The sequence below is a fragment of the Pelophylax lessonae genome (assembly GCF_965119305.1).
Source record: "Pelophylax lessonae genome assembly, chromosome: 8".
In the NCBI taxonomy this organism is placed as follows: domain Eukaryota; kingdom Metazoa; phylum Chordata; class Amphibia; order Anura; family Ranidae; genus Pelophylax; species Pelophylax lessonae.
Window position 1 is genome coordinate 275,656,017 of NC_138775.1, and position 27,990 is coordinate 275,684,006.

Below are 27,990 nucleotides of genomic sequence, written 5' to 3' on the forward strand. Positions count from 1 at the left end.
AATCTGAATCTTAAAGAAATGCTGGCACTTCAGTAAAATCTACAAGCAACTAGCCTTTATTTATGTAGAAAAATGCATAAAATCCACATAGATTTTATGACTAAGGCCTAACGGCTGAAACTCGTTGGCTCTCTACAATGCGGATTTTATGCATTGTTCTACCTAAATAAAGACTAGCTGCTTGTGGCTCTTACCAAAGTGCCAGCATTTTTTCAAGACATAGTGGGGGTGATTTACTAACACTGGAGAGTGCAAAATATGGTGCAGCTCTGCATAGAAACCAGTCAGCTTCAAGGTTTTATTATCAGAGTTTAATTGAACAAGCTGAAGTTAGAAGCTGATTGGCTACTATGCACAGTTGCACCAGATTTGTCACTCTCCAGTTTTAGTAAATAAACCCCTAGTTATTCTCCTGGGAATGTGTGTCATGGCAATCCCAGGGGGAAGTGCGGGTACGTACATAATTCAAGCCTAGACTTAGCCTTGCAGCACAAAAACTGCACTATACTTTAAGAATAATAATAAAATGTTTTCCAGTTCTATATTGGAGGGGAACCATAATAGAACAGAATAATGTAATGGGTGAAGGTCTGTTTTAATTTTTTTTTTTTAAATGCAGAGTACTTCAAAGCTCAGACCAGGGGAGGGATGAGCAGCACAAAGCGCCTATCAGTTGTGCTTTAGCGCAAGGAGCATGCTGATAGGAAAAGAGAGTATAGTGACAAAGAGATGAGCTCATTAGTTTACTGTTTCTCCTTTCACTTTCCATCCATAGCCTGGGTCAGGTCTAGGATGACCTGGGCTCAGAAGATGTGGATTGAATGATGCTGGTCATAAAATAAAAGGACCATAAAATTCTGCAGCGAAAATCTGCAGATGAAGCAGAGTGAAGACTTGATTTGCTGCAGGAAGAAACAGGTCTCCTGCCTGCCAGACAAGACTGTGCTATGTGGTAGAACTGTGTAAATCTCAGGACTGCATGGAAAAACATCCCTCGCACAGTATATGCATTTGTTCATTTAGCTGTTTGCCTAGAATTCCTTTTTCTTTAAATCTGAATTATAACAGCGATTACAAAGCCTCTCCATGGCATCTAAGGTTGTGATGATTACACATTCAGATTGCGGTAAATGTAATTATGTACAGTATTGGATCCAGGGGCCATGTGTTTGGATTTGTATATGTAGCAGTTTTTGGTGGTATTTTACAAAGCTTTTGTTTTTACAGCTTCCATAAACTTCATACCAATCTGCAATTATTGCCTATATATATATATATATATATATATATATATATTGAATATTTGGACAGCTTTGAGCTATGGCGCTACGATGCGTGTATGCAAGCAGTTACCCAGAGTCCTTTGTGCTGCTCCGGATGCCGTGTCCTAATACCTTAGAAAAAAAAATTGTACATTTTATTATGTGTGCTATGTGATGCTCTTGGGGGAAAGGAAAGAAAAAAAAAGGTGAATATGAAGTGAGATGGTAAATATTTTCCCTAACATCCTGGCAAACACATTTTCCACATTCCTCCAGAAGCTAATTAACGGGAGTAAATCAGCTGAACAAACCCGTATTTATCCTGCAAGGAACATGTGTCGGCCTCCGCTTGGTGTCCCTGGAAATAAAATCCCGCAGACGGTTGCCAAGCTGTCATGTTACACTCTGAGTTATGTGTTTAAACTTTGCAGAGAGGCCTGGGATAAGGACCGCATTGAGGAACCCGGCAAAGGTGTCGCTGGCCTGGGCCCGCTCAGCAGACGCTCGGAAGTGTGAGCGCCGCGGCCTGACCCTACGCCTTTCTTTGCAGCGTTTTTTTTATTAACTCTTGTGTGCACTAATGCCAGCAAACTGAGTATTCTAGGGAGTGGTATTATCTTTACCTAATGGTCCCCCTTACAAAAATGTAAGAGTAAAGAAATTTAAAGAAAGCTGTTTATAAAATCAAGAATAACTTAATTGTATGGTTTTAACACTTAAAACAAGAAAAATTTGTCACTTGATATAAAGGACCCTTATCACTGTCCTTGGTGGGGCACCATCTTTCTGACTTTTGGCAAAGGTCACCCTCTTCCTCTTTAGATGCTGCTATCTTAGCGCCCAATCAAAGCTCAAAAGATGGTCACATGACATCATGGGGGTGAAGCTGTGACATTGGGATAAGCAGTACTGCCGTTCTAAAAGGGTTAGTAAGATGGTACCACCACCATCTTGTTAAAAAACACAAAATATATTTTTGGATACCTTTATTTTGTAGTATTAACAGAATCAAAGTCAAGGAACTGTAATACTAATATCTGATTTTGTGTTTTTTTTATCTGATTTCATGACTTTAAAAGACAATTTCACCTTTAGTGAAAAAATTCCCCCACTCCCTGACTGCAGCCTACTTGGTATAATACTTACCTTCCTCTTTGGTCCATCAAGCTTTCCTCCAACACGGTCTTGGCCAGTTCCTTTTTACAGTTTGCCGCGTTCTTGTTAATTCTTATGGGTAGCCATTGGCATTGTGGCCTCCAGCAATACCCAAGAGTACAGCTTACTCAAAGGACTAAAAGGGGCCACAGCGTGCATGCATAGTTTGAAGAAAGAGCTGTCCGGTACTTTTATGGAGGGAAGATCACCAAATTGGAGGAGGAGGTAAGTATTGATACAATTTGAATGCAGTTAGGAAGGGGGGGGGGGGTTGGATAGATTTATTAAAGACCAACTTCACTAAGGCTGGGTTCATACTGTTGCGAATTGGGTCAGCTCACTTTCTTGAAACACCAATTGCTGAGCCATGTGAATATGCCAAAATATTCTCAGATTTCCTTCCCACTTTATGCTCCCTGCCTTTTCTTTTAGGGAGTTAAAATTAATGGAACAGGACAGAATTTTGAGACCAAAAGCTGTTATGGGTTACTTTTGCTATTGTTCTTTGAGTTAAGCTATTGAATACATCTGAAATAGTTAAAGACCTGGCTCCGTATACTTAAAAATAAAAAAAAATTGCTGCAGCTCTTAAACTTCCCCCTACAATTGAGGTCAAATCTAAGTTCCAGACTGTGAAATTGGACTATTCCCCAATTCACTACAGCTGACATCCAACTGGCTTCCCAAACAATCAATACCCTCGGGGTGTTTTCTTTTCCATGTTGAAAGATTTCTGCATAAAATCTATGGAAAGTCTTGAAACAATTTGGCTAATCCCCTGCAGTCTGGATAGAGAGCAGAGGCTTTTGTTGTTGCAATTGTGGAGTTTTTTTTTCTACCTAAGTCAGGAAGGAGACAGGAAACAAGAGTCACACTTTAACAGCTGTGCCTTGCCCACACTGCTGCTGCCATGACGTAGTTTGGCTGGGGTAACATGGGGCCGGCAGCTCGGAGAGTGAAGAGGTCAGGAAGACGGGTCACATTTTACTGTGTTATTAGAGATAGTGGGTTCTGCTGCTCCCGTTGGCTCTGCTCATTCCTCACTCTCTTCCTCTCATTCTTGCTGAAAACATCCTGTTTTCCAAATAGCCATCTAAAAGATTCCGAAAAATTGTCTGTTTCCACACTGTTCAGGGCCTCTTGGTATTAGATTCCAAGGCCGCTCACAGACGTGAGACAGAAATCGTGGACGATTCCCCAGTTGGACAATTTGATTTTTCTGGTGACAGTCTTTAAACAACGAATTGCCAAGACGAACCCAACCCCTTTTACCACTCACAGTCCAGCCTGTATCTTCCGTGATTACTTGCATTCAGTCCACTGCCAAGGTCCTGTAATCCACTCTTGCTCCACTGTAGCTCACCTTCCAAATAACATGCTGCACACCGGAGACATTCAACTCCTCATAAGGTTTATTGCAATGACAATACACCGCTCATTCCCACTCAAATACATGCCCCCAAACATGTTTCACTCACAACAGGGCTTAATCATGGGGATTCCCATAATTAAGCCCTGCTATGGGTGAAACATGTTGGGGGCGAGGCTTTGGGTGGGAGTGATCCTTGCAATAAACCTTGTATGGAGTTAAACGTCTTTGGTATTCAGTTATTGGCCAAGCTGCAAATCTCAGTTTCTGACAAAATCACTCAATGTCATGCCACAAGTTAGACTTACATGGCCCTGTCTTTTCCATCATAGGCAATGTCCAAATTTGGGCTAAGATCTGTAGATCTAGTATCCAAAACACACAAGAATCCAAGGATTAACTCTGATAATGAGGCACTACCTATAGATAAACTATCCCATTTGGTTGGACTGACCCTTCAATATCCATATTTCTGCTGAACCAGCTCAAGACCCAGGAAGCCATGCCTCTAAATATTCAGTTTGTATATAATGGACACTTATCTCCACAGTTTTCTTAACTGATACAGCTGCCTCAAAAAGAGCCAGAATTCCACCTTAATTTAATAATACTTAGTTTTCTCATGGTGAAACTCCACAAGATGTAACAAGCCCAAGAGTACAAGTTATGACTCTCATTTACTACAAAACTGGAATCTCTGATTGCATTCATAAGACTTAGATAAGAAAATTGAACTAAACCAGAAAATATAATAATTTTGTTTAAATTGTTCCTTGTGCTTGGTTTGCAATGGGGTACTAAGTAGTTTACTAGTTAACAATGTATCATCATGGGAAAGTTTGCAAGTGCACAGTCTATTCACAGTCCATGCACAAGCTGTCCAAACTTCATTGTGTGTACATAAACTCTAATAATGGCCTTTGTCACTTTACACGTTACCAAGTGTAGACCCTGTTTTGTATTCTGTGACTTACGAAGATCCTACTTCAAAAATGCAGCATTTTAGAAAGCAACATAATCATTTGATTGGTGCGAAAATATATTTTGTGCAGAAAAGATGACATTTAACTGAATATGAATAATTGAAACATTGGAAATGTGTTGTTGGTTGTAAAGTACACATGTGACAAGAAGAAGACAAGGACAAGGACATGTTTACAGGAAGAAAGTGCACCACATCCACAAATGCTGACTTGTAATTATCAGAACAGAAGTTCTATTTCTGCTTTTTTCTAGTTCTGCAAATTGCTTCCTATTTTTTTTCTTATTAAAAAGTGGCTTCTTACCAGCTGACTAATAGGGTTACTTACTGACCACCACCAACCTACAAGAGAACTAAATTAAAACAGAACTCCAGGCAAACAGCTAACATACCACGTGGCACAATCCATGGACCTTTTCACCACTTTACCAAAAGAATTTGACCATTATACACTGGTCTAAGGTAGCCCCCTCTGCAAATCCCATACAGGTTCCATCATAACACACAAAGACACATTGCAATTGTTCGGCAGCAGCTGGAAAATCAACAGTAGCTTGGCCAGACAAGGCTCTACACACCCGGTCAATGTTCGAAAACGCGACAGACAAGCTAATTAGATGCATCCAGTGGGCAACAACAGTACTTCACTATAGCTACAGACATAAGAGAGCAAATGTCATGACAGTCCAACTGTTGACCATCTGCATGGATAAGTGTACTCATTGTCTGAGTTTTCAGTGAAGAAGCATGTGCAGACACCACCAATGGGAAAACAATCAGCTCATAAAATCCAAACCAACTATTTGCCCCAGCCATGAACCTAGCACCCATTGCCCGGTGTGGCCGAAATATGCCAGAGCGGGCAACGATGAGCTCATGTCTACAAACAAGGCTCTATATCTTTATGAAGTTTCTTTGTTTGCATCAAGAATCAGCTGTTGTCAAGTTACAACTCCCAGCATGCTCTGCAAAGTGGCCAATGTTAACTGGAGAGCCATATTGTTATATGAACAAAAGAAAGGCTTTGGTTGGTAGTTCCCAGATTGCTATTTTATCCACAATTTGCCCCAAAAGACTCCCTTTCCTACATTATGAAGAGTTCAGAAGATAATTGAGCACATAACAGTTTTATCTGTAGGAAGTTCATATGTGTCCCGATCATTCGCAACAATACACAAACCGGAGACACTATCCGAAGACACTATCACACTAAATTATCAGGGAAAAAGAAAATACTGCTAAAAACAGAAAGTGTAATAAAGTAAATACACAGTAACCGATCTGTTTCACCAACTTTCACCAAATCAAAGCAGCACAAACTTTTAAACAATGAAATGTTTAATTTCCAGAACAAACCTAAATTGCAAATATACTGCAACCCTCATGAGTAGCTTATTTATGAATACATGCTAAAAGGGAAAAATGCACATACTATACTTTCAAGTATTGTCCGAAAACCAACAATAAACTTGTATGTTTGCATTTATTGTACTGTTCTTTTGAATTATGCCTTCACACTCTATGATTCAATCATACAGTTTTCCGTAATCGAATCAAATCTATTGCTAGTTTCATTTTGCAAATCAAATTTTAAATTATCATTTCAGGAAAGGCAGTAAAATAGATAATAATACATGCAAATGTTTGAATTAAAATAAAATATTCTTGTAGCTGAATTCGTGCTGCCGCATATGAACCCAGCATAAGTATCCACTCTGCAAAATGCAGCATGGATCTCGGACCTTGCCTAGTTCCACTGAATTTCAACCACATCATATAAAAGGGTCCACAAAGTGACCATGACACGTTCCATCCACACAGTAAGTTTTAGGGCTTGTTCACACCATCTCCATTAAGCTGTGTTTTTCTGCACATCACTACTTATTTATGATGAGCAGAGCACACAGAAAACAACTGTTCACACCATACCAGAGAAATGCAATTCAACAGACATGGTGTGAGCAAGCCCTACTCATAAGGATATTAGTAAGCACCCAGTGTGCAAAATGCGTTAAGGTTGCTCTGATGTCTGTAGGCGAGTGCCTTTTGCTTGTTTAATAAACCCAACAATCATGCAAGATACCATGGTGAACTCGTTTATATTAAAAAAAATCCTGTACTGAAAGAAAATATTAAGACTGACTATTGGAGGTAAAGATTTTAAATTGTTTTATGTTTTTAGAATGACAATAAAGGCTTTCTATTTATTCTATTGAACAATTGCATTTGGAAGAAATGAAAAAATAAAAAAAAACATAATAGTTTTAAATAGACAGAACATAGAAAATCTCATTAGCCATCTAGACAGTATAACTTTTTGAGTCTTCATCTGTTGCAGAATTAAAAGACTTAACAGATCCGGTGTCTGCTGGAACTTGAAGTTCTTCAATGGCCACAGGTAAAGCTACTTAATGCATGGGCCAGTAATATAAAGTTAGTACTTGTTTAATGACCTGAAAGCCAATTACCATCCCGGCTAAGCTTTCTCCAAAGAAGAAAGGAGAAGGTTTGGAGTTTAAGTGATCCCCTTGTTGGCTAACTTAAGTCATTAAGTTATTTGGAATAACCTAGATCCCTTCTTCAGGCTTTAAGAAATGTGTAAAGAAGTATATAACAAGGGATGTAGGATATCCTGAAAGCATGAATGCCAATAAAGGGGATCACCTATATTCCAAACCTTATGTATTCTTCTTTGGGGAAAACTTAGCCGGGACGGTAATTGGTTTTCAGGTCAATAAAGAAGAACCAGATGACCAACTTTTTTTTTTCAACCCAAGTTTCGAACAAAATTTTTTTTTATAGGCTCTTCTCACCTTGTTTGATGCCATTTCGCTGACCGATCTGTAGGTCTGAATGGTCTCCAGCTGATCCAAGCACCAGTCCAGCTCTTCCAAGGTGTCCATGGCTAGTTTTTGGTAGGAGTCCTCTGCAAACAAGCACATTGACATATAGTCAGGCTCCAGGCTCTGCATGGCGGGCTCAGGAGCTCCGCAGCTCAGACACACAGTGCTGTAAGAAGAGCAATGCTCCTTCATTATGGGCTGCCTGGGCTTCTGCTGCTGCTCTGCCTTCCTCACTAGTCACTAGCACACTCCTGTCTTTCTCCCAGCTCTGCCTGTTTTCTATCAGCTCTCTGCTGATGTCAGAAACTTCCTCTGTGCTAGGAGGAGGAACTCGCCTGACAAGCTGATCTACATAGATCTCCAGCACAGCTCTACCATTCCTTAGAAGCTGCTTACACGACTTCTCAGTATTAATCAGATTCTGGCTGCAGCCGCAGGGTACAGTGAAGCAACGCAAAGCTTTCCCAACTTTCTCATTCCTATAAAAAACTCTATGGCTTCTTGATAAAGGAGGTATAGGAGAATTTAGTCACAATGACTTATGTGCAATATACAAAGGGGAGACTCACCTGAATTAAGAGATAGTGCTCTAAAAACACATATAAAACTAATATTCCAATTTTTGCAAAAATTAATAAATAAATTCACCTACACTGTTAAATAAAAAATCTAGCATTTGCATTTCAGCCTGCAAAGCATTGCAACTGCAATCAATGGATCACGGGTGCAATGTCCTGGCTTTTGCAGACTATTCTTCTAGCCACAGGTCCATACCAAGGTATGGCCCTTCCATTATGGAACTTGAGGTAGCATCAATGGACTACAAGTGTGTTGATTGCACTGCATTTGTGCTCATTGAAAACTGCAAGCCCCTTTGCCATAGTGTCAGATGGGACTTGTAGTCTCTCCTTTCATAGATCTCTGTGAATGGATGATGTGGCTTTGCAGGCACAGCAATACAAAGCTGCGCCAAATTTAAAAAATGACAAAAGCCTGCAGGGAGAAGAACCCCCTGGATTCCGTTAGGGATAGGGGTGGGGAGCAGAGGACTATGACCGTGTTTCATGTTACACTTTAAGGCCATATACACATTGGATGTTTTTACAGCTGCTGTTTTTGGCTTTAGGTGTTTTTTTTCTGCAGCCAGTAAACTCCATAGCATGGTATCCAATGTGTCCATGCACACATAGGCTTTTATCAGCGTTTTTTGACAGGGGCGTATTCTGGCTAAAAAAAACACCCCAGGATTAGTGGGTTTGAAAAGGAGTTTTTCAGCTGCAAAGCCACTCCAACGTTGAAATCCGTGACTATTCAGCGTTTTTTGAGTGTTTTTGAGCCATGAGCTTTTCTGGGAGTATAGCTTTTCTACAAAACGCAAATGCTAAAAAACGCTGCCAAATGCTACTGCAAAAACGCTGCCAAACTCATTTTACAGCTACAGCTTTCTACAGCTAACGCTTCTGGCGTTTTTATAATGCTCAGAGTGCCTTAGGTGCAAGGCTTTATTCACACCAATGCATGTTTTCAAGCTCTTTGCAGACACGCAGGACATTATTTTTAACGGGTTCCTATGGAACGTGTTCACATCAATGCATTTTTATGCCTCTGGTTTTTGGAAAGGGTTAAGGACTTTTTTAAATGCAAAACAGTCCTTTTTTTTTTTTTTTGGTTCAATAGACTTCAATGGAGAAAAGCATGTAGTGTGTTGTTACCATGTTTTTTAATCTGCCCAACAACAAATTTCGCAAAAAAAAAAAATAATAAAAAAAAAAAAACAACACAAATTTCGGCAAAATCACTGTAAAAAAACCCTCAAAAAGCACTACACTGCTCAAAAACAAACTGTGAACTGGAGCCTTATGGTGCTTTTCCACTGCTGGTACCGCATGGTATGGTGTAGGAACGGTTCGGTACGGTACGGCGGCGCTTTTCCACTGCATGGAACCCAACGGTATGGCTCTCAAAAACAGTACCACCTCGATTGTGGTTCCAAGAGGTACCATACCCGGTACCATATCCCACAATCCTTTGCATGCAGTCACTACTAGCCACTGATTGGTCAGAGAATCTCACCCACCCCGTTGTTATCCCACCCACTTAACTTTAGTCCTACTTTAGTGGAAAAGCAAACCGTACCGTACCGAACCGTTCCAACACCGTACCATGCGGTACCAGCAGTGGAAAAGCAAACCGGGCCAAGCAGGGCCGAGTAGAGCCGAGCCGGTACTTGCAGTGGAAAAGTGCCATTAGAGTCCTGTCACACGGGCTTTCCGATCAGGTCCGCCTGTCAGGTCCGCAATGTCAGCTCCATTCATCCCTATGGAGCAGCGGATGTCAGCGGTCTGCTGACACTCGCTGCTATCCGATCCTGTCCGTGAAATCCAGACAGATACAAACCCTATTTTCCGTCTGTCTGGATTATCGTATCAGATAGGATCGGATGAAAATGGACAGGCGGTCCGTTTTCATCCGATCTCCCATAGAGGAGAGCAGGGATCTGACAGGAAGCGGAGACGGACCTGTCACCCGCCTGCTCATTGGGGATCGGCGGAAAGCCCATGTTAAAGGACCCTTAAACTGGCCATACACTGATTAAAATTCTGCTGGTTCAGCAGGGAGTGGCCGAATTTCGATCAGTGTGTGGCAGTCCCCGCTTGACAGATGTCAATCGTTTAATCAACTTCTATCAAAGAGAAATGTTAAAAATCTTTTCTCGATCAACGGCTGCAGCCAATCTGTGTTTTCTGATAGGAGGGGGCAGAGACAAGACCAGTCACCCTGCACAAGGAGAGATAACCGCAGTGACTGGTCTTTATCACAGGAAGACAGAGGGGTTGATTTAGGACAGTACAAAATCAAATGCAGCCGTGCATGGTAGCCAATCAGCTTGTTTAGTTAAGCTTTGACAATAAAACATGGAAGCTGATTGGTTTCTATGCAGAGCTGCCCCAGATTTTGAACTCTCTGTCTGTGCCCCCATTAAGAAGATTTACCCTCCTTGTTACCTTTATCACCAAAAGTGAAAGAAAATTGCAGATTTTAGGTTGTCCCCAGAACATGAAAAGAGGAGAAATCTTCCTATGGGGACCCTAGTTGTGGGGACAACCAGGGATTCCCTGACTTTGGAGGGAATTCTTCTCACTTCCTGTTTTGGCTATGGGAAAGGAAGTGAAGGAAAATATCTACAGTGGGACACAGGTTGCAAAAAGAAAAAAATTGACAGGCTATAACCTTCCTTTACTCTATCCAAAAAAAAAAAAGATGTTGCATTTAGTTCTACTTTAACCACTTGCCGATCAGCCCCCATAGTTTTACTGCATCAGGCCGGCTCCATTACGCAAAATGATGTACCTGTACATTGCTTCGTGCAACAGCTAGTGGGGCCGCGCCGCTGGAGGGGGAGCCAATTAGCGGGTCGGCCACCCACAATTGCTCCCCATGTAGACAGAACGGCGGTCTGCCTTGTTTACATAGGCAGACCGCCGTTCTGTCTACATGGGGAGCAATCATGGGTGGCCGACCTGACAAATGGCTCCCCCACTGGCGGCACGCCCCCCACTAGTTGTTACACAAAGCTGTTCTGTCAGAGATGAACACAGGGATCCTGTGGTCCTCCTATTTAGGAACACAGCTCTATGTGTTCATCCAGTGAGTACAACCCAATACAGTTAGAAAGCACTCCCTAGGAGTACACTTAAACTTTTGATCGCCCCTGGTGTTAACCTCCTCCCTGCCAGTGTCATTAGTACAGTAACAGTGCATATTTTTAGCACTGATTACTGAATTAGTGTCACTGGTCCCCTCAAAAGTGTCAGGTATCCAATCCGTCTGCTCACCCATCGAATCAAATTCAAAATACTAACATCTTACAAAGCCATCCACAACTTAGCCCCCAGCTACATCACTAGCCTAGTCTCAAAATACCAACCTAATCGTCCTCTTTGTTCCTCTCAAAACCTCCTGCTCTCTAGCTCCCTCGTCACCTCCTCCCATGCTCGCCTCCAGGACTTTACCAGAGCCTCTCCAATCCTATGGAACTCCTTACCCTTATCTGTCCGATTATCTCCTACTCTATTAGCTTTTAGGCGATCTCTGAAAACCCTCCTCTTCAGAGAAGCCTATCCTACCAACATCTAACAACTCTACCTCCATTTTATCCATCTGCCCATCCCCCCTCGGTTACTGCCTTTTGTGTCACTTGACCCTCCCTTCTAGATTGTAAGCTCTAACGAGCAGGGCCCTCTGATTCCTCCTGTATCAAATTTTACTGTAACTGTATTGTCTTCCCCAAACTGTAAGCGCCCATTCAGACTGGCGCGACATGACTTGCTGGGGCGACCTCGGCGCGACTTGCAGGGACTTCATATAATTGAAGTCAATGCAAGTCGCCTCCATGTCGCCCCAAAGTAGTACAGGACCCTTTTTCTAAGTCTTGTGTCGCTCCTATTAGAACGGGTCCTGTACTATTCAATGGTGAGCGACCGACCGCAACTTGTCAGGCGACCAAGTCGCCTGACAAGTCGCGCTAGTGTTAATGGACCCTAAAGCGCTGCGCAAACTGTTGGCGCTATATAAATCCTGTATGATAATAATAAAAAATAAGAATGTTGCAGTCCCGCTAAGGGTCCATTAACACTAGCGCGACTTGTCAGGCGACTTGGTCGCCTGACAAGTCGCGGTCGGTCGCTCGCCATAGAGTAGTACAGGACCCGTTCTAATAGGAGCGACACAAGTCTCTCCGACTTAGAAAAAGGGTCCTGTACTACTTTGGGGCGACCTGGAGGCGACTTGCATTGACTTCAATTATATGAAGTCCGTGCAAGTCGCGCTGTGCACCGCGACTTCACAGGTCGCCCCAGCAAGTCCTGTCGCCCCTGTCTGAATGGGCTCTAAACATCTAGTAAAAAATAAATAAATGAATAAAAATGACATCAATCTTTGTAGACGCGAGAACCTTTGGGCAAACCAATCACTATACACTTATTGGGATTTTTTTTAACCAAAAATATGTATCAGAATACATATTGGCCTAAATTGGTGAAAAAATTAGATTTTTACATTTTTTTTTTATTGGGAATGTTTTATAACAGAAAGTAAAAAAAATATTGTTTTTTTTTACACAAGTGTCGCTCTTTTTTTATTTATAGTGCAAAAAATAAAAACCGCAGAGGTGATCAAATACCACCAAAAGAAAGCTCTACTTGTGGGAAAAGAAAAAGGACATCAATTTTATTTCAGTACAGCGGCGCACGTCCGCGCAATTTTCAGTTATAGTAACGCAGTTCCGTATCGCAAAAAACCTTCCGGTAAGTGGTTAAGTTCTAGTTACCAGATCTTAAGTATAAGTGCAGCTTGATAAATCAGTGCTAATGAGTGCTAACAGAATACATTTTGGTTCTGATAAAGCAAAAAGTATGAGCGTGGCTTGAAAGACGGAGCTCCGCGCCTATCTCTCCTGCAACACGTTATACGGTCTGAAGGGCGTAGAATGAGGAGTTTGTGTATATGGAGAGAGTGATGCAAAGGGGGTTTCATATTCACCCGTCTCAGATCACATGACAAGAACGGACGTGCCGCCAGAGCTGTCACCTCTGAGTTAATAACTGATTACCGTCGGGTCCTCAGCCTGCCATGCCCACAGCTGCCCTGCCGCTGTTTAACATTTACACAGTGATTATAAAGGAGAATATTCTACTCCTGTGCAGTCAGATTTCTGATTTACTAGTATTTATATTGGCAACAAAGTGTCGTAATGTGCTTATTTCTAATTTATGACATCATTACTGCATCCTGCTTCTAACTCCACTATGTGATGATAATACAAACGTTTAGCCAGCCGTACTTATGGCCCGCACACACGATCAGAATTTCGATTCAATTTGAGTTGATCGTGCGATAATCTGATCGTTAGTACACAGCTTTCGAGAACTGATCTCGTGCAAAATTACATGCGCGAAAATGTTTCTTGTCCGATACCAGATCGTATGATTTTCGTTTAAGAGCCGGTCCACACTAGCGCGACTTCTCAGGCGGCTTGTCAGCCTGACAAGTCGCGCTCCCTCGTGGTCCATTAACCGCTACAGGACACAAGTCGCTCCAACTTAGAAAAAGGGTCCTGTACTACTTTGGGGCGACCTCGGAGCGACTTGCATAGACTTCCATTATGTGAAGTCCCTGCAAGTCGCTCCGAAGTCGTGGTGCATGGTAATGCACAAGTCGCCCCCGAAGTAGTAAGGAGTCGTGTCGCCCCAGTGTGAACCGACTCTAAACAGTACAGTTGTCGTTCAAAATAAACACAAAACATTACATCACTTCCAAATTTTTATTCTGTCGTACGAGAGTTTTCATAACTTTAGTAAGCTCTTAATTTTCGATACGAGGATAAGCATGCAAAAAAAAAAAAAGCTTCAATCATCCATCTGATAATCTCATTGTGTGTCCCAGGCATTAGCGAGGGAGGTGAATTCTGCAATGCTGGCATTAAGTTTTTAAAGTATATGTGAATTCTCACTTTGTATAACAACTCATTCAGTTTAAAATAGAAATGAAAGGCAAAACATTTGTGTAAAGATATAAAAAAATACAATATAAATAATAAAATACATTTCCCCTTTTTTATAAGTGATCACATTCCCTTTGTTCTCAGCTGCATGAAAGATGGAGGAGGAAAAACAGTCACACACTGGTCTTCCCAGTGAATAGCTGTGCAGGGGGGGGGGGGGTTGGTCAGGACAAGTCTGATGATTGGAGGAGAGCAAGCTGAGATCTCAGCACAGCCAGAAAACTGACCATGCTGTGCTCTCATGCCTGGTATTGTCAGGGACTGGTAGGAACACCAGGGATTCCACACAAAGGAAGCAACACAAAGAGAAAAGGAGACTTTCTCATACAAGTACACGGCACAGCGGCCACATATCAGGAATATGAAATGTTGGATTTACATATTCTTTATAGAGGGACTCCGGCCGACCTCCCCATTTTTTTTTGGCCCCGCTTACCTGATGGTGGTTTCTGCACATTTCAGATACTAACCCATCCAGTGGGTCCAGCGTTGACCTGCTGAGATGCTCTCATGCCCGGCCATAGCTCTGTCCTACGCCGCCATGTTCTCTATGATGTCATCGAGAGGCCCGTCGGCTCTTCCGGGTTCAGAGGCCAGGCCTTTCGATGATGTGCTGATAGGCCCGCCCACTCCTCCTGTTCTTGAATGAAAGGCTATTTCCCCTGAGATATGTGACGTACATATCCCAGGAGGCACAGCAGGCAGTGCGCACGTCATTCGCCTAAGGCAAGTGACGTACATATGGAGGCGGGGCGGACTTGAAATTAAAAAAATAAATAAATAAAGTAAACAGAGGGGAAAAAAAGCAATGCCCTATTTCTGCAGAGGAAGGGAGGAGGGGTGGAGAGGCGGGGTCGTCCTTGGGAGGCTGAAGGTCCCTGTTCACACCTGAGCATAAAACGCTCATCTCTGAAGTCTCCAAACGCCCAACAAGCAAAATCCTATTCATTTCAATGGCCCCTGTTCACATATGAGCATTTTGTTGCCTGAAGCAAAACGCCCGAAGCTCAAAAAAGTACATGAGCTTCTTTTTTTTGTCAGATTACAAGCGCTCCAAACAGTGGCGTACCTAGAGCATTTGGCACCCGGGGCGGATCCTATATCTGGCACCCCCCCCCCCCCCGACTTTAAAATGTAAAAACACCCACAAAAAAATGTAATGTTTTCAAGAATATTTTTTGCACAAATTTCACAGCCCCCCATCACAGTGCCCCTTGCAGTGGCCCTCCGTCTCTCTAATCACAGTTCCCCCTTTTGCACTCTCTGCCTCCCCTGCACAGTCCTACCTTCAGCATAGATAGATAGCTAATATTAGCAATGTGTTTAAGTTTGAGTAAGAGATTGGAGACTTGCTAAAGGAGATATTCAGAGACTACAGACATGATACAGGAGATGGTCAGAGACTGCAGACGTGATACAGGAGATGGTCAGAGACTGCAGACATGATACAGGAGATGGTCAGAGACTGCAGCCGTGATACAGAAGATGGCCAGAGACTGCAGACATGATACAGGAGATGGTCAGAGACTGCAGACATGAAACAGGAGATGGTCAGAGACTGAGGACATGATACAGGAGATGGTCAGAGACTGCAGACAGGATACAGGAGATGGTCAGAGACTACAGACATGATACAAGAGATGGTCAGAGACTGCAGACATGATACAGGAGATGGTCAGAGACTACAGACATGATACAGGAGATGGTCAGAGACTGCAGACATGATACAGGAGATGGTCAGAGACTGCAGACATGATACAGGAGATGGTCAGAGACTGCAGACATGATACAGGAGATGGTCAGAGACTGCAGACAGGATACAAGAGATGGTCAGAGACTGCAGACATGATACAGTAGATGGTCAGAGACTGCAGACATGATACAGGAGATGGTCAGAGACTGAGGACATGATACAGGAGATGGTCAGAGACTGCAGACATGATACAGTAGATGGTCAGAGACTACAGACATGATACAGGAGATGGTCAGAGACTGCGGACATGATACAGGAGATGGTCAGAGACTGAGGACATGATACAGTAGATGGTCAGAGACTACAGACATGATACAGGAGATGGTCAGAGACTGCAGACATGATACAGTAGATGGTCAGAGACTGAGGACATGATACAGGAGATGGTCAGAGACTACAGACATGATACAGGAGATGGTCAGAGACTGCAGACATGATACAGGAGATGGTCAGAGACTGCAGACATGATACAGTAGATGGTCAGAGACTGAGGACATGATACAGGAGATGGTGAGAGATTGCAGACATGATACAGGAGATGGTCAGAGACTACAGACATGATACAGGAGATGGTCAGAGACTACAGACATGATACAGGAGATGGTCAGAGACTGCAGACATGATACAGTAGATGGTCAGAGACTGAGGACATGATACAGTAGATGGTCAGAGACTGAGGACATGATACAGGAGATGGTGAGAGATTGCAGACATGATACAGGAGATGGTCAGAGACTACAGATATGGTACAGGAGATGCTCAGAGGCTGAGGATATGATAGAAGATAGAAGAGCACTAGGGGGGCCGGAGAGCACAGACGAAGCAGAGAGCACTGGAGGTGCTGAAGGGCACGGTGGGGGGGGGGGGGGGACTGGAGAGAATTAAGAGAGGGTTTGGAAAGCATTGTAGGGGGGTTGGAAGGTGCAGGGGGTGGATTGCACTGGGGGGACAGGGAGCACTTAGGGGGGTGGGCAAGGAAAATCAGGGGGGTGGAGAGCACTGGGGGGACAGGGAGTACTTAGGGGGGTGGGCAAGGAAAATCAGGGGGTGGAGAGCACAGGGGGGGGGGGGACAGGGAGCACTTGGGGGGAGGGAGAAAGCACTGTGGGGAGTTGAAGAGCATGGGGGGGGGGGGCTAAAGAACAGGGGGGGGTCTAGTGCACTGGCGGGGGGGGGGGCTAAAAGCACTGAGGGAGGGATTAGGAGCACTGGAGGAGGTTAAGAACTTTGAGGGGCCAGCAAAAGAAGTTGTATAGGAGGGGGATGGGGCAGCTGTATATAGAGGAATTGATCTTTCCCTATTCTTCCTGCAGGAGGGAGAGGAGGAGAATCGGTTATTCAGCAGGAAGCTGCAGGAAGAATAGAGAAAGATGAATTCCTCTATATGTAGCAGCCCCATCCCCCTCCTATCCAGCACACACTTTTGCAATGGGCACTCACCTTCTTCCCGCCGAGGCTCCGCCCCTTATTCCCGCCGCGGCTCCGCCCCCTTATTCCCGCCGCGGCTCCGCCCCCTTATTCCCGCCGCGGCTCCGCCCCCCACTAGCAGCACGTACTAAAGGAGCTGCCAGCCACTGCAGCTGCCTTCACACTGCGGGATCTGTCTGACTCTGAACACACCGGGCAGGACACCGGCTGACACCCCCCAGTGAGTGGCACCCGGGGCGGGCCGCACCCCCGCCCCCCCCATTGGTACGCCACTGCCTCCAAACACCTGCAAAAAACGCCTGAAAAAATGCCTAAAAAACGCCCAAACAAACGCCTGAAAATGATACGCTCAGGTGTGAATGGAGTCAAATGGGCCATACACACTATACAATTTTCTTTAGATTTTTTCCTTCAGATTTACCAAAACCATATAATATGAGATCAAACCTAAACACTTTCAATTTGTATGCAATCAGGCAGACCCTTGCACTACATAGAAAAGGTAAATCTAAAGGAAATCTGACCACAAAAGTTGTATAGTGTGTATCCAGCTTAAAGCCACGTGCACACGATAAGAAATTCGGTAGGGAAAATTCGTCCGACGACCGATCTGTCGATTTTCGGATGGTTAGTATGGTGCTTTCGACAGCCGACTCCGACTTTTCGGCTGACAAAATCCTGATGTGCAGGCTATAAAATCTTTGTCGTCTGTAATACAACGTCCGATTTTCGTCTCATTAGTACAGATTTCAACGGAAAAAAATCTTAAGAGCAAGACTAGGCATGCTCAGAGACGAAAGAACACATACAAAACAATCCAACACATGACATCACTTCTGAAGTAGAATTCTGTCGTACGGGAAATTTCGTATGAAAATAACCTCTTCACTTTCCACATCAGACTAGCATGCCACAAAAAATGGACGACAGATCGTTCGATAATCTGATCGTGTGTACGGGGCTCCCTTCAAATCTAGGCGTTGCTATTTTTATAGGCGTCTTACATGCTTTTTTGTGCAGGCATTTTTAGGTTGACAAGTGACCAATGAAAAGCAGTAAAACGCCTGTAATCTGCCAAAAAAAAGAAGCTAATATACTTTATTGAGCGACGGAGATTTTGTTTAAGGCGACAGAATGCTCAGATGTGAACAGTGGCCATTGAAATGAATTGGAATTGTCTTGTTGGCCATTTTTAGAGCAGAAAATTGTCCAAAAACGCCTAGATGAGAACGGAATAAATGGTGAAGGGTTTGCTGCGCTTAGTTTGTACCGGTGTCATAACATTAAATTCATAATTAGTCCTTGCTGAGGAAAAAACAGCCAACACGTGATCCCGAATACAGAAACAGATCAAATCAAGCAAATAAAATTGTATGGTGTGGCGCTATTGTCTTAACCACTTGCCGACTGCCTAACGACTACTTACGTCGGCAGTCAGCCCCTCACAGGCAAAGTGACGTAGGTCTACGTCGCTAGCCTGTGAGGCTCTAGGGAGCGAGCGCGTGGCGCCGGAGGCGCGCTCCCGCTCGCTCACGGACCCCCCGCGCATGTGGGTCCGCTGGGCACTCGCGATTGTCCATTACACCGGGAGAAAGGCAGACGGCTAATGTAAATAAAGCCGCCTGTCATTCTCCCCTGTGTAAGAATGGAGATCACATGGTTCTACTATGTAAGACCGTTGATCTCTGTTTTTACACCTCAAGCCACATCCAATCACAGTTAGAATCACGCCCCTAGGGACACACTTAACCCCTCCCTCTCAAATAAAGTTAACCCCTTCACTGCCAGTGTCATTTTTACAGTAACAGTGCATATGTATAGCACTGATTACTGTAGTAATGTCACTGGTACCCCCAAAAGTGTCAAAAATGTCAGTCAAAGGTCCGATCTGTCCGCCGCAATGTCGCAGTCCCGCAAAAAAAATCGCAGATCGCCGCCATTACTCATTTAAAAAAAAAAAATGACAAAAATCTTTCCCTTAGTTAGTAAACGCAATAACTTTTGCGCAAACCAATCAAAATACGCTTATTGTGATTTTTTTAACCAAACATATGTAGCATAAAACAAATTGGCCTAAAATGTTAAAACATTTTGATTTTTACATTTTTTTGGGGGGGAATTTCATATAAAAAAAATGTGAAGAATATTATTTTTGCAAAATTTATGCTCTTTTTTTGTTTATAGCGCATGATGAAAAAATCACACTGGTGATCAAATACCACCTAAAGAAAGCTCTGTTTGTGGCAGAAAAAAGGACATCAAATTCGTTTAGGTACAGCGTCGCACGACCGCGCAATTGTCTGTTAAATTGACGCAGTGCCAAATCGCAAAATAGGCCCTGGTCAGGAAGGGGGTAAAATCTTCCGGGGCTTAAGTGGTTAAAAGGTATCTGTTAAGTTCACATCACACCAAAGAGAGTAGTACTAATCACTCCAAAAAAAGGGATCCCAATAATAGTGCTCAGTTCAAAGACAAATACGAATATCTCCTTGGTAATGAAAAAGTGTAGAAGTAAGCGGCCACCAGGAGGAATTAAATAGCCTCTTACCATGATTGTGCTGCACCATGAGGAGTGCTTGATTCTTTTCCACATATCCTGATGATCTGTGAGAGGGACGCCAGGTATATGGTCAGAGTGGAACGCTGAGAGGTCTGCCTTTGATGTCAGCATTTGGCTTGATTTCTGCTGTCTGTGATCCCTGTAATAAGGATCACAGACTTCTGGTAAGAGGCTATTTAATTCCTCATGGTGGCGGCTTTCTTCTACACTTTTTCATTACCAAGGAGATACAGTAAAACCTTGGTTTGAGAGTAACTTGGTTTGAGAGCGCTTTGCAAGACAAGCAAATTTTTAAAATAAATTTTGACTTGATAAACAAGCGATGTCTTGATATACAAGTAGCGTCATGTCACAACTGAGTATAAAAGAGAAGAGAGGAGCCTCTAAGTGTAGCAGTATTGTTACATTTAATGAAGGTTCAATATTTAGCAGCTCACATGGTTGATGATTAAAAAAGGCACATCTAAGTATGCAGGCATCCGGGGTAAAGCTGTCCACATAGACCATCCTCCGCACTGCCATCTTCATCACACCCTTCCACACTGCGCTCCACGAGCGATTCAAAGTCTCGCTTTCAGATCACTCTACTGCAGGGTAATCTTCCCAATCACAATTGCAGACTGACATTGGTGAGAGTCGGTGGTTCAGAAGATGATCTATGTGGACAGCTTTACCCTGGATGCCTGCATACTTAGATGTGCCTGTTTTAATCATCAACCATGTGAGCTGCTAAATATTGAACCTTCATTAAATGGAACCATATTGCTACACTTAGAGGCGCCTCTCTTCTCTTTTATACTCTGTAGCTCCTGCTGGATTTTGCTTCTCATCCCCTTGTGGAGGCATCATTTGTGGATGGACATTTTATGATGACACAACCTATCACATTGCTAGAATCTTTGTATATAGACTATAAACTGAAAGACTTTTGAAAAAATGGTTGTGCAACGAATCATCTGAGTTTCCATTATTTCTTATGGGAAAATTTGCTTGGATATACAAGTGCTTTGGATTACAAGCATGTTTCCAGAACGAATTATGCTCGCAATCCAAGGTTTTACTGTATTCGTTTTTGTCTTTGAACTGAGCACCATTATTGGGATCCCTTCTTTTGGAGTGATTAGTACCAGGGCCGCTGATAGGGGGGGGACCACCAGTCTTCCTGTAGGGGGCCCCTGGGACATAGGGGGCCCCGAACAGAAGGGGGGGATTACAGAAGGAAGCCTCATGTGGCTCTCTGCAGCAGCTGAAAGAATGTTTCTCTCCCTCCCACTGGCTTTCAGCTGCTGCAGGGAGAGACACAGACACAGAGCATTGTTCCTGTAATTGTTTCCCCCTCCCCTTTCTGCTTGTTTCTGATTACCCGTGTGCCCCCCTGTCAGTCTAACACCACCCCCCTATGTCCTGTAATAAAAATAACAAATTGTAAAGAAAATTTTTTTTTTAACATTGTAATAAATAATTTTAAAAAGTTGTAAAATAAAATAATTTAAAAAAATATAAAAAACAAATGAAAAAAAAAAAGGGCTAATTCACACAGGTCCCCTATTATGTTTGCGTCTGCTAATAATGATTTTAGTGTATGTTAAGTGAAAATATGGGGGCGGGGGGGCTCTGCTAGGTAGGCTGTAAGGGGCTTGTGATTTATAACAGCAGCCCTGATTAGTACTACAGTACTCTCTTTGGTGTGATGTGGATTTAACAGATATCTTTTAAGACAATAGCGCTACTCATACAATTTTATTTAGATGAGAACGGAGCCTAATGGGCCATACACACTATAAGATTTTCTGAAGACTTTTTCCTTTAGACTTACCAAAACCATATAATATGAGGTCAAACCTAAACACTTTCAATTTGTATGCAATCTGGCAGGCCCTTGCACTACATAGAAAAGGTAAATCTGAAGGAAATCTAACCACAAAAGTTGGATAGTGTGTATCCAGCTTTAGAGTCCTTTCACATGGGCAGCACTCGTTCCCGTCTGCTGGGAATCCATGAACAGATCTCCTGCCGAATGGGAGCCAAATGGTATGGAAATACGCCATTACAGAGATTCCCCCATTCTCTATTGTCCTGTTTACCTTTATCACTGATAGTGAAAGAAAATCCCAAATTTGGGGTTGTCACCATTACAGGAATAGAGGGAAAATCTTTCAAAGGGGGACACTGATTCTGGTGACAACCAGGGATCCCCTCACTTTGAAGGGATTCCTTTCATTTCATGTTGTGGCTATGGGACGGGAAGTGAAGGGGAATCTTCCCAATGGGACACAGATGGCAAAAAACAATCCAAAGCCTCGTACACACGCACCGATTGTTGGCCGTGAATTTTCGGCCAACGTCCGATCGGCCGATTGTAAGCTTTTAGTATGATGCTTCCGACAACCGACTGCGACTTTTCGGCCAAAAAAAATCTGGTGTGCATGCTATAAAAATTTTTTTGGCCAACAACAGAACGGCCGATTGTTCTTTAGTCAGTACAGATTTCGGCCGACAAAAATCAGATGAGCAAGACTGGGCATGCTCAGAGAAGAAAAAACACACGGAAAGTCAACCAGAACATGACATCACTTCTGAAGTTGGTTGTTGTTGGCCGACAAAATTCGTGTGCAGTCTAGAGCACATTTCAACCAACACAACAACACTGGACAAAAGACGGCCGATCGGTCGGCCAATAATCGGTGCGTGTGTACAAGACATTACCCTATCCAAAGTGGAAAAAAAAAAAAAAGCTTTAGTTCTTCTTTATTAAATGCATATAGCACAGCACTGCAACCTTGATGAGTGCACAGGCTTCTGCAGACTATCCTTCTAGCCCCAGGTCCATGTGGAGGTACAGTCCGTTAGTTATGCTGCTGGAGGATCAATGGATTAGGACTGCACGTATTCTTGACTGAGCCCAAGGGTCGCATGCTGGTCATGTGTCACCTGCCTCATACAGACCATCTGTTATATTACATTCTGCGCTCCACGGGTCCCCTCTCCATTCATTGACAATGCCGGCTGCCCTATGAGAGTTGGCGGAGTCTGTGAATGAATTGTAAGCACCTTATTCTGTGTTCAGAGTCTCCGTGTTCCCTGCGCATTCCCTTCTCTACGTCTCTCCCTACCGTGTTCTGCACAGATCCTTCTCTATATAGTCTATATTCTGTACAAATGACTCACTGAACTCTATAACATGATATCAACTGCTGCAATGGGGTGCTACTACACGAAACTGGACACTTCAACAGAATACGGCAAAGTGCACTACTCAATGGAAATCCATCAGAATCCCTCTGCTCTGATACCGGTATACTCAGTACATTGAGTTCTGATTAGTGGCTTACTCTGGTTTAGCCCTTTGCACTGATTATTCGTGTCAATGGGTGCAATAGAGAGATGAAGTGCGACATTCTGACATCACACTGCAAGGAGAGAATTTGTTTTGTTTATTTATAACTATCACAGCACTCTAGATGGTTGATTTACTAAAAGAGCCAATTTAAAACTGAACTCTGGGTACGGAAATATTCTGTTCCTCGACAGCCACTAAGGATATACAATGACAAGTAATGTGGATAACATTAAATGTCCTCATGATAGTGTCATCTGAAAGTGGGTGGGATATATTAGGCAGCAAGTGAACATGTTGTCCCTGAAGATGATGTGTTGAAAGCAGAAAAAATTTGAATTTTTTACTTACCGTAGAGTCCATTTCCACCAATGGACGTAGCTGCTGCTTTAAATCATAAACGCATGGGTAATAAGCCCCTCCCACTAGGAGTGACCAGGTAGAGCCAAAGGCTTTGACACGCCCAGGGGGGCGGGGTCCCTGGGTTATTACCCCTGGCCTCACTGTTGCATCTCCAGTTTAGTTGCAAGCAGTGAATAATAACCAAAACCCAACTCTTCAGAGAAAAGAGGGGTGGGAGCTACATCTGTCGGTAAGTAAAAAATCCCATTTTCTCTTTCGTCCACTGAAGGGTGTAGCTGCTGCTTTAAATCATAGACGGATGGGACGTCCAAAAGCAGTAACCACTGAGGGGTGGGGAAAGGACAAACTTAACCACTTGCCGACCGCCACACGACTATTTACTGCGGCGGTCAGCCCCGTTCAGGCAAAGTGACGTAGTACTACGTCGCTAGCCTGAGAGACCTCTAGGGGGCGAGCGCGCGTCGCCGGAGGCGCGCTCCCGTCCCCGCTCGTTCCTTAACAATTCCGCGTGTGTAAACGGCGGACACGATGTCCGCCGGTCACTCGCGATCTCCCCGTGGAGAGGGAGAAAGGCAGGTGGCTGATGTAAACAAAGCCGCCTGTCATTCTCCCTGATCTAACTGCAGAGATCATACGATCCTGCTATGTAGGATCGTATGTCTCTGTGGTTACATCACTAGCCACACCCCTTTACAGTTAGAAGCACGCCCCTAGGGACACACTTAACCCCTGCATCACCAATAAAGTTAACCCCTTCCATGCCAGTGATATTTTTACAGTAACAGTGCATATGTATAGCACTGATTACTGTAGTAATGTCACTGGTACCCCCAAAAGTGTCAAAAATGTCAGTCAAGGGTCCGATCTGTCCGCCGCAATGTTGCAGTCCCGCCAACAAAATCGCAGATCGCCGTCATTACTCGTTAAAAAAAAAACCACCAAAAATGACATAAATCTTTCCCTTAGTTAGTAAACACAGTAACTTTTGCGCAAACCAATCAAAATGCGCTTATTTCGTTTTTTTTTTTTTACCAAACATATGTAGCAGAAAACAAATTGGCCTAAAATGTTAAATAAAATTGATTTTTACATTTTTTTGGGGGGGAATTTCATATAAAAAAATGTGAAAAATATTGTTATTTTTTCAAAATTGTCGCTATTTTTTTGTTTATAGCGCAAAAAATAAAAATCGCACAGGTGATCAAATACCACCAAAAGAAAGCCCTGTTTGTGGGAAAAAAAAGACGTCAATTTCATTTGGGTACAGCGTCGCACGACCGCGCAATTGTCCGTTAAAGTCACGCAGTGCCAAATCGCAAAATACCCCCTGGTCTTTAAGCAGCCAAATCCTCCTAGGCTTAAGTGGTTAAAAGAATGCAATTCCCACGGCTAACATAGCTAACTATATAACATGGAGCCCAACAAGCAATAACTGGGGCTCAATTGTAACAAAACCATAAAGGAGAAGGAAAAGTAGACTGCTCCTTAAAAGGGGGGGCCAGCAAAACCTTGCGGCCAAAGGACGCATCCAAGGATGCTAACACATCCACTCTGTAAAACTTGGTGAACGTGTGCTCCTAAGACCAGGCAGCTAAAACTGGAGATGCAACGGTGAGGCCAGGGGTAATAACCCAGGGACCCCCCCCCCCCCCCCCGGGCGTGTCAAAGCCTTTGGCTCTACCTGGTCACTCTTAGTAGGAGGGGCCTTTTTACCCATCCATCTATGATTTAAAGCAGCAGCTACGTCCGTCGGTGGACGAAAGAGAAAATGGGCAAGTGTAACGATTTGAGCATCTTTGACAAGAGTCAAATGGCTAGATCAGCCTTTTTCAAGCAGGGTGCCCAGGCACCCTGGGGTGCCTTGAGGTCTCTTCAGGGGTGCCTTGGCAAAATGCCTAAAAAGTGCCCAAAGATTGTATACAAGACTGCTTGTGGATGAAGGCTGCCTTTTTAGTTAAACTAAGTCACAGGTGTTCATTGTGCGCCATTACAACCTTCTAGCTGCCGACATCCTAATGACCAATGGCATCATCAGTTGATAAGGAGGATGTCAGTCCCCTGCATAGAATCCTTGTTTGACCCTCCCCTGCCCCTCTCCATCAGCATTGGTGTTACATTAGCTGAGTAATGAAGAAAAACAAAGGGAGAAGAGAAACATTGGCATACTAGTCGGTACCAGTTTTCAAAAGTGTATTTGCTTTGGAAGAATAAATCGCCTCTAATGTTGGGTGTCCTACTTGGACTTGTGGATGTTGCTCCATTACATAAAACTATTACAATAGCTTTTACATTTTAGAATGGGGGGTGCCTTGAGACTGTTCATAATTTTTAAAGGGTGCCTCAAGGCTGTCCATAATTGTTTAAGGGTCCCTTGACTGAAAAAAGTTTGAAAAAAAACTGAGCTAGATGACTAGGTCAGAGCAACTCCAAAGCTGCAGCTTTTGTGGGAAGTTCCCAGTCTGCAGTGGTCAGGACTGACCAAAAGTAGTCCAAGTTAGGAAAACGGGCCAACTGGCAACAGGGTCATCTGAAAAGAGCAAGACATGGCCTTTGTGGAGCCTGCACACAAGTGGTGCAGAGGGTAGAAGACACTGCAGATTGTTGCCATACCTAACAGCAAGAGTAGGTTACGCATAGGCGTGCGCACAGCGTGTGCCAGGTGTGCCTAGGCACACCCTAATCACACCGTGCTGGGCAGATTTCCCCTGCTGGTGGGCTGCAGAGAAATAGACTGGGAAATCTCTGTCCTCAGTCCCTTCCTCTGCCTCAAAAGTGAGACATCAGGGGTCTGTTTAGACCCCTGATATTTCAACAAAGCCCCGCCCCCCCCCCCATTGGGGCACCCAAAAAAAAAAACTGTATGAAAACAATAATAAAAAATTATTGGGAAAAAAATAATAAAATTGTAAAAAAGTAATAATAAAAAATAAGCAAAAAGTTGGGGGAGCAAACCCTGAACATGTATTTCTAAAGCTGCTGCAGCTATGAACCAAGCGACATGTATATTAAAAAAGAATAGTGCACACATGCAAAAGAAATGACTATCAAATATGAAGACAATCCATAAATAAAATGGGGATTTGGTCCCACCATATGAGCATGATATGGCCACATGGTGGGACCAAATCCCCATTTTTATTTATGGATTGTCTTCATATTTGATAGTCATTTCTTTTGCATGTGTGCGCTATTCTTTTTTAATAATAATAAAAAATAAACTACTGACACCAATCTCTGCTCTTCTGACATCGTCCACTGCTCTATCGACACTTTCGACTACCCTACTGCTATATATATATATATATATATATACACAGTACACACACGCATGTGTGTTTGAGCTTTGGGGTGCACACCCTAATGCGGCAGGAGCAACAGATATATATATATATATATATATATATATATTTTTTTTTTATATATAAAAAATCTATTAAAAAAAAAAGCACAAGCGCGCGTCGTTTTAGAAATGCATGGTAAAGACTAGTGTTGCACAGATATCGGTATCGGTGCTGATACTAAGCACTTGCATTAGTATTTGTACTCGTGCAAATGCTCCGAAACTAAAACCGGTACCTTCAAATTTGCAGACTGTAAGACCCGGTTCACATATATGCGAATTGTATGCCTTCTGAATTGCATCCAATTTGAATGACATCTGAACCTGCAGCCTTTTTAATGGAGACGCTTCACATATGTGCGGGCTGGCCGCAGCACGTTATTAAAAAGAGTCCGGTACCATTTTGAGCATGGTTCAGGTGTGATTTGCATCGTCATGCACTTTGCCAATTTTCACCTGAATCGTACCTGAAAGTCGCACCACAAGGGGCTGAAATCAAAAACCAGACTGCACATATGTGAACCCAGTCTGCTACACCAACCAGGGCAGAGGCAGATGAGCTGGGCTCTGTTTTAAAAAATAAATGCATCCAAGGGCAAAATAGGTATTGGAAATTGGTATTGGCGAGTACTTAAGCATAAGTATCGGTACTCGGTCTTCAAAAACAAGTAAAGGCTATACTCTTTATAGGTTTACTGACACTTTAAAGTGTATGTCAAGCTCCTTTTTGGTCTGTTAAATATCCGATTGAAAGTGATTTATTATATCTGTTCAAGAGGTAAAAAAAAATGGCCAGAAATCTTGTGAACTGATAACTTTCTGCTCTGTCTGCCTCTGGTCTGTTATTATTAGTTAGCATTGTTCCCTATCATACTGGACTCCAGAGGCGTAACTAGAACCCTCAGGGCCCCGGTGTAAGAAACCATGAAGGGCCCCCTGGACAGGGCCCTTCCCTTAAAGCCCGGGGCTATTCCCACTGATCCTGGGGCCCTTTACTCTTGTTGCGGGCCCTTTATTACGGTCCCACAGTGGGACC

The 27,990-nt window shown here is 43.4% G+C and overlaps 1 protein-coding gene across 3 annotated transcripts in view; it reads right to left on the minus strand.

Moving 5' to 3' along the window:
• PDE4B (phosphodiesterase 4B) overlaps positions 1–27,990 on the minus strand; it is a 711,253-nt gene that overhangs the window by 27,555 nt on the left and 655,708 nt on the right. For all 3 annotated transcript variants that reach the window (XM_082264993.1, XM_082264994.1, XM_082264995.1), the window contains one exon: positions 7,582–7,694. In XM_082264993.1, the coding sequence (XP_082121119.1) occupies positions 7,582–7,694 (113 nt within the window). The remainder of the gene's footprint in view (positions 1–7,581; positions 7,695–27,990) is intronic.